The sequence below is a fragment of the Eutrigla gurnardus genome (genome assembly GCF_963514095.1).
Source record: "Eutrigla gurnardus genome assembly, chromosome: 10".
In the NCBI taxonomy this organism is placed as follows: Eukaryota; Metazoa; Chordata; class Actinopteri; order Perciformes; family Triglidae; genus Eutrigla; species Eutrigla gurnardus.
The window spans coordinates 22,284,136-22,296,816 of record NC_139924.1 but is presented as its reverse complement, the minus strand read 5'-3'; the positions used below and the strand labels follow the sequence as shown (position 1 = coordinate 22,296,816).

General features: G+C 45.1%; 1 protein-coding gene across 5 annotated transcripts in view; it reads left to right on the top strand.

Annotated features, from left to right (window-relative positions):
• Positions 1–12,544, top strand: part of LOC311019620 (unconventional myosin-Ic-like) — a 46,832-nt gene extending 34,288 nt beyond the window's left edge. For all 5 annotated transcript variants that reach the window (XM_084019190.1, XM_084019193.1, XM_084019192.1 and 2 more), the window contains exons 9-32: positions 81–152; positions 441–560; positions 904–977; positions 1,508–1,613; positions 2,711–2,791; positions 3,258–3,349; positions 3,484–3,578; positions 3,866–3,912; positions 4,019–4,099; positions 4,628–4,733; positions 6,216–6,333; positions 6,987–7,100; positions 7,773–7,849; positions 7,944–8,012; positions 8,139–8,223; positions 8,328–8,487; positions 8,625–8,708; positions 8,821–8,914; positions 8,999–9,054; positions 9,136–9,271; positions 9,499–9,569; positions 9,666–9,763; positions 9,881–9,980; positions 10,182–12,544. In XM_084019190.1, the coding sequence (XP_083875316.1) occupies positions 81–152; positions 441–560; positions 904–977; positions 1,508–1,613; positions 2,711–2,791; positions 3,258–3,349; positions 3,484–3,578; positions 3,866–3,912; positions 4,019–4,099; positions 4,628–4,733; positions 6,216–6,333; positions 6,987–7,100; positions 7,773–7,849; positions 7,944–8,012; positions 8,139–8,223; positions 8,328–8,487; positions 8,625–8,708; positions 8,821–8,914; positions 8,999–9,054; positions 9,136–9,271; positions 9,499–9,569; positions 9,666–9,763; positions 9,881–9,980; positions 10,182–10,208 (2,163 nt within the window). In that variant the 3' untranslated portion in view covers positions 10,209–12,544. The remainder of the gene's footprint in view (positions 1–80; positions 153–440; positions 561–903; positions 978–1,507; positions 1,614–2,710; positions 2,792–3,257; positions 3,350–3,483; positions 3,579–3,865; positions 3,913–4,018; positions 4,100–4,627; positions 4,734–6,215; positions 6,334–6,986; positions 7,101–7,772; positions 7,850–7,943; positions 8,013–8,138; positions 8,224–8,327; positions 8,488–8,624; positions 8,709–8,820; positions 8,915–8,998; positions 9,055–9,135; positions 9,272–9,498; positions 9,570–9,665; positions 9,764–9,880; positions 9,981–10,181) is intronic.
• The last annotated feature ends 137 nt before the right edge of the window (positions 12,545–12,681 follow it).

Sequence of the window (12,681 nt, the reverse complement as noted above, 5' to 3'; positions counted from 1 at the left end):
CGTGACGTCGGTCCGTTTACACGGCGAGGGCATTTATTTGTTGTGGGTGCCGCGGTGCTAATGTTGCTGTGCTTCTCCAGTTGTTAGGAGTGAATGGCGCGGTGCTGACGGAGGCACTCACACACAAGAAGATCATTGCCAAGGGAGAGGAGGTGGGTTCGGATACACACTCTTATTGTAGCACGAGTGTGTGATAAGCATTTGTTTACAAAAGCCTTCCTGTCTGCGTAATGTCTCGTCTGGCCCCTTGTAATTATATTGTAATGATTGTCTAACGGTCCCTGTGTAACTCTTGTTTTGTGTGTGTGTGTGTGTGTGTGTGTGTGTGTGTGTGTGTGTGTGTGTGTGTGTGTGTGTGTGTGTGTGTGTGTGTGTGTGTGTGTCTGTGTCTGTGTGTGTGTGTGTGTGTGTGTGTGTGTGTGTGTGTGTGTCTTCATCAGCTGATGAGCCCACTGAACCTAGAACAGGCGTCATCAGCTCGCGATGCTTTGTCCAAGGCGGTGTATGGACGCACCTTCACCTGGCTGGTTAACAAGATCAACGCTTCTTTGACAAACACGGTACACACACACACACACACACACACACACACACACACACACACACACACACACACACACTTCATCTTTTTTTTTTTACCACACTTTTTTATCACTCATGCTAGATTTCTCAAACTAAATCCAGACACTATCCAACACTGAGTGCAGAGAGCATGTCTTCTCTTCATTATATTACAGCACAGCGCCACCTCGTGGACATTTACAGCAGTAGTTCTGAACATGGGTAGTTGTAAGATCATTTCTGGGGGTCCACCAGATGGTTGTGGATAAAAAATAAATATATTATCAGTATATATATATATATATATATATATATATTAGTGTTGTTCTGCTTGTTTAACAGGACGACTCCTACAGGAATTACTCAGTCATTGGCCTGCTGGACATCTATGGCTTTGAGGTCTTCCAGCACAACAGGTATAGTATTAATTTGATTTGGTAATGCGGAATTTAGCTCTTTAAAAGGGAACACCGTTTTTGAATTGACATTAAACTCAACTGTAGTAGTTTTTATTTTTTATTTTTATGAGGTTTGCTGAACATGTACATATCAATCTAAACCTGAAAAGTAACCCCAACAGTTAATTAAAAAAATAACATCTTTGTTCAAGGTCGACTTCCTTTGGAATTTGAAGAGATGCACACTTACTGACACATAAGCTAGACAGGGTGTCTGTGACACTGGGCCGATCTGATGGTGGACACTATAACTTTAATAAATAACAATTCAGTATATTAATATTTATGCATGTATTTGTTATATTTAGTTAGGAAAGCAGTGTTTAGGTCACAGAGGGGCTTATCAAGAAAACACTGGTATGGGATCCGTATATGTCATGGTTATACTGTACACTGTATGTTGGTAATATTAGTCAGCCACTACCAAACTAATAGCCAATGAGATGCTTCTGAGCCGTCTTCATTGCGTACATTGTTGTGTGTTGCAGCTTTGAGCAGTTCTGCATCAACTACTGCAACGAGAAGCTGCAGCAGCTCTTCATTGAGCTCACCCTCAAGTCGGAGCAGGAGGAGTACGAGGCTGAAGGCATCACGGTCAGCGCTCCCGCCGTCGTTGTTCATTCCAGATGTATCTGTATAGCAGTTAATTGATCCTATTGATCCACCTCCACCGGCTCTCTTGTTTTGGTTTGCCTTTTCTACCTGTGGTCCTGTTAGTCTCCGTGCACCTTAATCATGCTGCTTTGACATTTAGTTTTCTCCATTATCAGCACTTTTCTCCTCCCTCAGCCGAGGGTCAGGCTCGGCAAAGAGCGCCTAATGTGATTGTGGTTGCAGTTGTGTTTTTCAGTGTGAAATTGGTAATTGAATTTACCACTCTGCTGTTTCACTGATGCTTTTACTTAAAGTGATTTACAGTAAGTGCATATATTTTTAGAAGATGCTGCCCCCCCCAGATAGAAAATAACTCTGTTATTGTTGGAGTTATGGTTTATTTTATTTATTCACAGTCTTCAATGATACCTCTTAAGGAAATGACATGTCAGAAAGAGCTCTCTGCATTGAAAGATGGTATCTTATTCAAGATCCCTCTTTTCCTGTTCCTCCTCTCTTGCTTTGTTTTGCTTGTCTGGAACAAGGGCCTCTTGTGTTTGGTTGGATTTAAATGCACTGGTCAGAGAGCAGGTTGTGGGAGAAACTTGGGAGTCACCTCTCAAAGAACCCATTATCATCTGACCATCGGGAGCGTGGGCCGCGTTCTGTCATCTCTGTGGAAATGATGTGTTTGTTAGTGCAAACACAACCCAACCATGCTGCACTCGGCATGCGGGGCCCTGTGTGCATGTGTGTGTGTGCGTGTGTGTGTGTGTGTGTGTGTGTGTGTGTGTGTGTGTGTGTGTGTGTGTGTGTGTGTGTGTGTGTGTGTGTGTGTGTGTGTCCACATACATGTGGGTGAGCAGCATGTCTGCGTGCCAGGATTCCTTGGATTCTGCAGATGATCGACTTTACGACCATTAAACAGCTTCGAGGAGTTGTAATTGTGTCAGGTTTAGACTGAGATATTGTATTTTCCAGAAGTTGTCCAGACAGTGAGATAAACAGCTTTCATTCTGTCCGTTATGCCAGGCATGGCCAATGACTGGCCTGTGATGGGCTTTATATTCTCATGATCCCTGCTTGTGTCTTTGCAGTGGGAGCCGGTGCAGTACTTCAACAACAAGATCATCTGTGACCTGGTGGAGGAGAAGTTCAAAGGCATCATCTCCATCCTGGTGAGGGGACGCGCTGTGAAGAACTTAATGTGGTTGCATCATAAAACATGTTAGGACATCCTGCCAGCAAATCCTGGAAATCACAAACCCGAACCACGAGATGGTTTGTTACACACACACCTAAACCCCGCCCCCTAGCTGCCAGTACAACTGTCCAGACACAAACACGCTACTTGAAACCTGACGAGATGGATTTTCGTGTGATATCATGACAATCCAGCTGCTTTGCAAGTGAAGGAAATCACTGCTCCCAGGCCAAAAAGGGGTCCGACACGTAGCCACCCTCCCAAAAAATCCCAGGTTGTCGATGATAAGTGAGCTTTAGAGGTGCTAATGTTTTGAGCTTAGCACTGATTCACACACTGTAACTTACGATCAAGTCGATCCGGGGACCTAGTCCTGGGTTGTTTTTGTGCTCTCGTAAGACAATGTGTGATTGCTGTTGTTTTTGTCCTCCTAATCACAGGATGAGGAGTGTCTGAGACCCGGAGACGCCAGCGATCTCACCTTCCTAGAGAAGCTGGAGGACACCGTGGGGGGACACGCACACTTTGTCACGTGAGTTTGATTCCTGTTCTTGTCTTATGTAACGACTGCAGTGCCACAAATACTGGTCTCGCTGCTGACTGTGAATTATTGAATATTTGTCGAGTCCATTGACTGATCCATGCCCTGTGTGTGTGTGTCTGCAGTCACAAGCTGGCTGATGCAAAGACCCGGAAGGTGATGGGCCGTGACGAATTCAGACTGTTGCATTACGCTGGAGAGGTCAACTACAATGTCAACGGTATGTGTGTGTGTGTGTGTGTGTGTGTGTGTGTGTGTGTGTGTGTGTGTGTGTGTGTGTCCGTGTTGCTGTAAACACTGTTCATATTGAGATGTCACTGTTCTATTTCTAACTGCAAACAAGCAGATGAAGCAACATCGACTTAAAGAGGAGCAGATGAGCAAACACTCATGGTGGAAAAAATGAAATCAATACATTCAACAATGGCCTTTTTTCAGCAGACACTCAGTGGAAGTGTGTGAGTCTCTACACGTATTAAAAATCAAATTCCATCTTCTTTCTCTCAGGATTCCTGGACAAGAACAACGACCTGCTCTTTAGGAACTTAAAAGAGGTGAGACTTGAGTTTACCATGAAGGAGGAAAGGCAGATGATGCATTTGGAGTATTAAACGTTAAGTAAACGTTTGATTACGGCTGCTCTGTCCCGTGTGTTTGCAGGTCATGTGCATGTCAGAGAACAAGATCCTGACCCAGTGTTTCGACAGGGAGGAGCTGAGTGACAAGAAACGTCCAGAAACGGTGAGACGCCTCGCCGTTTGTTTGTGTGTGTGCGTTCCCTGTTTGTGTCCCGATGTTTTCCACACTCTTACAATCGTACTCTCATGCATCCCAACATACTTTCCCACAGCCAAACAGACAGCGGTGTGTTTCCCCTCTCCGCTGTGGAGTGGGCGGTCTGATGGGGATTCTCTGCAGCCTCCCTCTCACTGAGGAATGCCCTGACACTTCTGTGCCCTTCACACACACACACACACACACACACACACACACACTTGAACAGGGTACTGTCACTGGCTGGCAAGTAAGAGTGTCAGTCCTCCACACTGGGCCCAGTGTTCAGCCTGTCACACCAGCCTCCCCTCTGCTTGCGTAGCTCTTCCCGGGTCGTCATCTCTGCCTGTGGGATAAGATTAGCGCGCATTCGCTCTCCTCCTCTCCAGCGTCGACCTCCACTTACTTCCTCTCCCGTCCTCTCACCTCCAATCTCGTCATCCCTTCCTCACCGGCTTACCTCCGTTGTCTATCTGTTTGTGTCTGCCCCTCCAGGCAGCCACCCAGTTCAAGGCCAGTCTGGCGAAACTCATGGAGATCCTCATGTCGAAGGAGCCGTCGTACGTCCGCTGCATCAAGCCCAATGACTCCAAGCAAGCAGGTATGAACTTCAGGTCTTCTTGCTCGCTGTAGTTCAAGATCGTAACGAGTAGCCGTTCACATATTGAGCTGTAGTGCTGAAACACTTGTACTTGTGTGTGCATTACATCACCAACTATATCAATAAGTACACGTCTTTTTAAACGTGATTATCAAAGTATTTAAAATCCCGTAGCATTTGTCAACAAATGATTTATCAGAACTTATCTGAATTTTCCCCTGTTTCATTATGAAAAAAAGACTACAGCGTATTCTAGGTAAAACAAAAAAAATGACCCAAGGGGACCGGGGGAGCTGGTTATATTTAGGGGAAAAAGGAACATATCCGAATGTTGTTTTTTTCTGAATAAGTGAGAACGTGCATCTGTGATGTGATGAGGTTGATTATTTTTTATACCTACAATGGCCCTGATACACCATCACAGAAGAAAAGTGTATGGGCTGACATGAATGTAGTCAGTAAAAGTAGAAGAGGTGGTTCAGTTGGAGTGATAAGAACCCATTGTTCAACCCTTCCAATAGTTCAGGTCTACATTTTGTACAATCTCATACACACAGTCCAATCTGTCAAGTCTAACACAAACGTTCAAGTAAAAAAAAAAGAAATAGCTCTCATCATTTGACTTGTTTAAGCAACTGAATACCTTATTGTGAAATGCAATCATTGCTGAATGCTTTAAGTGGAATATCACTGTTGTGGAATTAAAGTGTTTTACTTTGAAAAGCTGAAGTTTGTCAAGTTTCAGAAAATAATTTCAAGTTCAAGTGACAAAAAAAACAATGTCAAATCTTGATCAAATATTTCACATGAAGTCGTGAGGTGAATCGGTGGAATGTAACTTAAAAGACACGTATTTCACGTACATTAAAGACGTTGAAAACATGACCTAATATCAGAGAGGAGAGACTGGTTCCATTCAGGATGATTGATCATCCTTCATCACCCCAGATGTTCAAGTTTGAACTTTTCATCTTGACTTTTGGTGGCATGCAACTGTTTGAATAGGCTATTGAACATTCTTGATCTGGATTTACAAACCCTAAAAATACCCTTTGAATCAAACGTTTGAGTTTTTGCATGCCGTGAAATGACTATAGCAACGATTATTGACATAATTTGATTGCGTGCGTTGATAGTTTTCCAGGGTTTGATGTGGGTTTTATGTAACAGTTCTCGTAAACACACGGTTCAAGCAGCTTAGCGGCTTCAACGAGCGAATATTTTCCAGAAACATCATGTTAATCTTGTGCTTTCACTAATTCCAACCACAACAGTTTGTTCTCAGCTGCTTGAAACTCTCCGTGTGGTCGTCAGTACATCGGGCCGGCCTTTGTTTCCCTTCACAGTCTGCCTTTTGTTGGTGTCACACTGTTTCTCTGTCCTGTCTCACTCCTACTTCTGTTGTTTAGCATTTACTGGTTTGCTCTGGTTCATCTTGTCCAACTCCCTCTCCCCCCCGTCTCCCCTCTCCTCCCGCCCCAGGTCGATTTGACGAGGTGCTGATCCGCCACCAGGTCAAGTATCTGGGCCTGATGGAGAACCTGAGGGTGAGGAGGGCTGGCTTCGCTTACAGGCGGCGCTATGAGGTCTTCCTACAGAGGTGATCAGATACTCTTTTTTTTTTTTTTTTAACAGTAAGGTGCACACATCACATGGAAACACTGTTTTACACTCATTATGGATGAAGCTGATCAGAGTCTTAAACCTTCTTCCCATCAGTCTGACAGTTTTAGTATAATCGAGTATATGTACCCTTCATGTGTTCTTGTACACAAACACTCCCGTCAATTACAGTCATACAGTGCAGTGTGGACATCCCAGCTGTACACAAAAAGACACAACAGCAACAGGAAGTGAAGCATAGAGTTGTTCTTCAGATAATTCAGTGGTTTGGTAGTTTACCCCACACAAATACTTCAACTCATCACCTATGAATACCCGATTAAACAAGTTTATACAGATTTTTGAGAGGATGGGTGAAATATTCCTTTGACTTTATTAACCTGTTGTCCAGGTGCAGCAGGTTATTTCCTGTCTTTACATGAGGGGACTGTTTCAGGATCAGTCCTGTGATGTCACACCCGTACCAGCACATTCACTGCTTTGAATAAGCGTGTCAGCTTTATTATTCCTAAACTATACTTTTTAAAGATATTAGCTTACGAGATGCTGATCCTCAGGTGGTGCAGCGAAGCTTTAAGCTTAGTTCCTGAACCAGTATTCTAGTGTTGACTTGTTTTTCTGTCTGTTTAGGTATAAGTCCCTTTGTCCAGACACGTGGCCCAACTGGCAGGGCAAACTGTCTGAAGGAGTGGCCATACTGGTCAAACACCTGGGATACAAGCCGGAGGAGTACAAACTGGGCAGGTCAGCAACACATAACGTCTCAGATCATGTAGTACAGGCTTAAAGTTACTGTGAGGAACTCTTCACTGGTTTCAACAGTCTGGATCTAGTGCTGGTCTCTCTATAAGACCTACGTCAGTAAACAAGACCGTCAGTAAGAAGAATGCCTATTTCCATATTGTTAATGCTGGTCATCGGGGCAACCGGTTCTGACACTCTGGTGAATCAGACGAAATCATACAGGTTCACCAAAACTCCTCAAGGTCAGACTTCAGCGGGGCCTCCGGCAACAACCGGTCCACCACAGACAGACCCGGATCCGGCTTCACAGCCGGAGCTCCAGTGGGAGGTGGAGAGCAATGGAGACAGCGGCTCTTGCAGATCTTGCTGCTCCACCGGTCAGCCAACACTGACACCATGCTGCCGGAGGCCCAGGCCCTGTTGCCGGGCCCACTGGAGGGAATGGGGGCATGGGAGAACTAGAACCAGGACTGTGAGGTGCAGACCGTCGGAGGTTTCCTAAAAAGAGTCTGGTGCTTGGAAACCCTCCCGCCTTTATCCACAGGGACCGCCAACACCAACAAAAACTAAAATTCCTCATAGGAACTTTAAGAAGTCGTTTAGAACATAAACACTTATTCTGTTTTATGTTTTTGTTTTAAAATATGTCTAACGTTGAACTCAATCTTTTAGATCCAAAATCTTCATCCGTTTCCCAAAGACCTTGTTTGCCACAGAGGAAGCACTGGAGATAAGGAAACACAGTATTGGTGAGAGCCTCTGACACAGCTAATTAATTGTGGAGAATATTTTCATTATCGCCACAGATTTCAACCATTTAGTATTCATTATTTTATACCACAGCCACCAAGCTGCAGGCAGGATGGAGAGGCTACAGCCAAAAGTCCAAGTACCAAAAACTCAGAATCTCAGGTAAGGAAACAACTGACTTGCTTCTCCACCGGGATCATTTAGCTCCTCTCCTGCTCATGTCATCTTAGAGTTTGTTTAACAACCATTTCTCTGCGTGCTGAAATGTATTTGTTTGTGACTCTGCAGCTATTGCCATCCAGGCGTGGTGGAGAGGGATTCTGGCCAGGAGGAGAGCCAAGCGCAGGCGACAGGCTGCTGATACTATCCGCAGGTACAGACCATCACTGTGTGATGAACTCACCCTAAATCCCAAAGCCAACGTGTGTTTTCTTTGTTTTTAAACGGCCATAACATGTCTCCTCGTCCCTCCCTCAGGTTCATCAAGGGCTTCATCTACCGCCACAGAGAGCGCTGTCCAGAGAACGAGTATTTCCTGGATTACGTGCGCTACTCCTTCCTCATGAACCTGCGCAGGAATCTGCCCAAGAACGTCCTGGACAAGAGCTGGCCGACGCCTCCAGCCGCTCTCACCGAGGTGAGACAACCGCCACCCGTACACACATTTACGCACAACAACAAAAAACATCCATTGCATTCTTCTGTGAGGACGGTCAAAAAATAGAGGGCCAATTTTGGATTTGACTGTAAAACGCATTATTTCTCTGTCTTTAGGCGTCAGAGCATCTGCGTAAGCTGTGCATGCAGAACATGGTGTGGAGCTACTGCAAGAAGATCAGCCCCGAGTGGAAACACCAGGTGAGCATCATCAGCAGCCAACAAGACCATGTGCTCTTTGGAACCCGACTGTCGGCTCTCTCGTTTGCTGCTTCCCTCCTTTTCCTCACCGTTGTCAAATCTATGTGACTAGATGGAGCAGAAGATGATCGCCAGCGAGCTCTTCAAGGACAAGAAAGACAACTACCCACAGAGCGTGCCCAAGCTCTTTGTCCACACGAGACTCAGTAAGACACGTTTCCTATGCGATGCAGGCTTTCCATAATGTGCACTGTGTAAAAGATGTCATCGGCATGTCTCCTCTTGTTCAGACGGCGAGGACATCAACCCCAAGGTGGTGCAGGCTCTGGGCAGCGAGAAGATGAAGGTTGGTCGAGCATCGTCACAAAGCGAGACGGGAGTTTGAGAGTGTATTCGGGTGTTCTGACCGCCGTATTTCTGTTCCCAGTACGCGGTGCCTGTCACCAAGTACGACAGGAAGGGCTACAAGGCCCGGCCCCGCCAGCTGCTGCTCACTGCCAACAGTGCCGTCATCGTGGAGGAGGCCAAACTCAAGCAGCGCATCGACTATGCCGCTCTGAAAGGTCAGACATCAACAGTCAGTCCTCATTCGCTGGGAGGTTGTTTGTGTTGGATGTTACGGAGTTACTTCTGTGTTTTTATGATCCGCTCATAGATTTGAGTGCAAAACTTTCCACTATGCATTAAATAAATGTGTTTTAATGCAAATGCTTGCACTTTTGATTATGGATTCGCAAGCAAACCGTTGGGCTTTCCAATTGAATTGATGGAGTCTGTCCGTCCCCTGCAGGCATCTCAGTCAGCTCTCTCAGTGACGGCTTGTTTGTTCTGCACGTGCCCAGTGATGACAACAAACAGAAGGTGAAGCCGAGGTCGCAACATCACTGAACCAGATCTCATGTGGCTGTGTGTGACTGTGAGTTTTTTCACCGTCTGTGTTGGATGGTTTCTTCTCAGGGGGACGTGGTCCTGCAGAGCGACCATGTGATTGAGACCTTGACCAAGATCGCGATCTGCTCCGACAAGATAAACAACATCAACATCAACCAGGGCAGGTGAGAGGCGTAATGACACCAGCTGTCCTAAAAACATGAACCTCTACTGCTGCACACTAAAGCCTCTCCTGGTGGTGAAAAGCAGGAAGTGTAACCATCCGTGTGTTCCTCCTCCAGCATAACGTTTACAGTGGGTCAGGGGAAAGAGGGCATCATAGACTTCACACCCGGGTCCGAACTACTGGTGGCCAAGGCTAAGAACGGACACCTGTCTGTGGTGAGTGCTAAATCTCTAACAGGAAAGCTGGAATGTAAATACCTACATCCTGATTGTTGCACACAAATATGTGACATCACTGTTTCCCAACTGAACGCCACTGAGTCGAGACAATAAAAAAAATGCAGAAATCTCTTGTGAAATAACCCAAAACTGTTGTCATTTTGGTAGAAAATATTGTGCCTGTTGCATGTCTTCCAGACGGCTCCCAGACTGAACTCCAGATGATGGCCATCCTGACCCCACACATACACCAGGACCTACGTACTCCTGACCTCCACCATCCTCCAATCACATGACCGCAGACCCCGCTCTGCCTAAGCCAATCAGACGCCAACTGTCACTCCACGGGTGGCATGAGCTTCCAATTAAAATAAAAGAAAACAAACAAAAAAAAAACACAAAAAAAACAAATCCAGCAAAACTAATTGATATATTTATGTTTATATATTATATTTTTGGGGATTAATACTGTTGCTGTTTGAATATGCTGATTTTATATATGAGGCCAAGGAATAACAAATATTTGTGGTGCATTTTTCTTGCACCCTGTGTGTTTATTGTGCTTTATTTGGGAACATGACCAAGAAACCAATAAGGGAAGAGTCCGAATGAGAGACAGCAATGAGAAGAAGGGGATTGTTGATGAAAATCAGGGCTAGTTGTCGCCTGTTGCCTCTTTTTTTCTCCGCCCTGCTTGCTGTTTTCCACTCAACTTCCAGGCCTGATCGTCCCGCTGACACGACTCTTCTAACTCTGCCTGTTGAAGCATGAAGGTGTGTGGAACTAGGCTGTTGGGTAGCTGTTGAGAGCTTCAGGGCTGAGGGAGAGCAATCAAAGGCTGGTAAAGTGTCAGACTCACTCAAACAATAAATAGTCGGATGTACTACTGAATATATTCCACAAATCCATTTGTGCAGCGTTTTGGAAAAAAATAAATAAACGGCACGCAGTGTAAAAGTACGTGAGAAGGCAAGAGAAAAGTGAAAAGAAAGATGAAGGGACGCAGCAGTTATTTACCTCGACGCTTGTGCCTTTTCTCTTTGACTAATGCGTCCGTGGTGAGTTGAGTTGTAAATCCACGTGTGGAAACCATGACGCTCAATGTGAGGACGAGTCGAGTTAAGTGTAGATAGAAACCCGTGTTTTGTTCAGCAGCAGCCGCCTGGACATCTTCATAACCTGCCCAGCGTCTCTCTCCTTCGTTGGCTTCGTTTCCTCCGTTCTCCTCTCTGCTTCGCCTCTCCTCCCTCCTCTCCTCCCTCCCTCACCTGCCTGTCGTCTGTCTCAGAGATCTGGGGCTTCAGCTGAACTGGTCTGATGACTACATGTTTGTTTTTTTGTTTTTAATATGCTATATCCTTCTACATTTTTACAATTCTGTGTGTTTGAAACAGCATTTAGACCAAAATGTACAACTGAAATGAAGCCAGGTCGTTGAACTCTTGGTGTAACAGCTGCTAACAGCTGCAAATTACGAGCAAGGAGACTGCAGGCTTGGCTCTGTCCAAAAAAACAAAACAAAAAATCAGCCGACAAACATTTCCAGTCTTTATGCTAAGCTAAGCTAACTGCCATCTGGCTTCATTTTTAACATACAGATATGAGAGTCGTATTAATCTTCTTCTGGCAACAACAAAAAAAGCACATGAGTGCGTTTCCCAGAAATGTTGAACTGGTCCTTTAGGGCCAGAACATATAATCATCCAGAGTTCTTGCCAGAACGTTGCCCTTTTTCAAGTAGAAACACTGAAATTGCATCTAGATGTTCACGCTAGGCTTAAAACCTTTATATAATCATGACGACAGTAAACTATTTAGGCATCCTGATAACAGATCTCACACCAGTACAGATGAATGGCCTCCTAAAGGACAGTTCGCCTGTCTTAACTTTGACCAAAGACTGATCCTGAAAAGGTTGTGTCATTGAAAACTTTTGAGAGGAGCTCCAAAATGTTTCCAAGTTTGTTTGTTTGTTTGTTTGTTTGTTTGTTTGTTCTCGCTCAGTGACGTAACCTTTTCCCTGCATGGCTCTGGGTGGCGAGGCGGGCGAAACACGCCCACTGCACTTAAAGCATACTAGCCAAAGACCCTGTTGATTTCTAGTGATCCTGTGTTGTATGATTTGATATCAAATGATTGTGTCGGTTGTGAATGTGATGTCGTTTCAGGAGGGAGATCTGTATACAGTTTGTGTTTGACGATGTAAACATTTTTTTTGTCAGGGGAGAAGAAAAAGCCTCTGGTGTTGTTTTGTTGACGCAACCTTGTCCTTGTGCCTTGTTGGAATAGCAATACAGCAGATTTGTATGGGATTATAAGAGAAATACCTCCTCCTCACCAGAGTCCTTGGCTGACGCCGGCTGCCCCCCCCCCCCCCCCCCCTTTCCTGTCTGTGTACAAGCTTTATTCAAACCAAATCCTAAATTTGTCTGTTGATTCACACATGCACTCCTGTTGTCAGTCCTGACTTACTGTACGCACCAAACCATGTAGAGTTATACCAACACACTAAAACATCAGATACTAAAGATTTGAGAAGTAAATACAAACTGATGAACGTCTGTTTGTGGTTTATTTCGTCGTGTGTGTGTGTGTGTGTGTGTGTGTGTGTGTGTGTGTGTGTGTGTGTGTGTGTGTGTGTGTGTGTGTGTGTGTGTGTGTGTCTGTGTGTGTGTCTGTGTGTGTGTCTGTGTGTGTG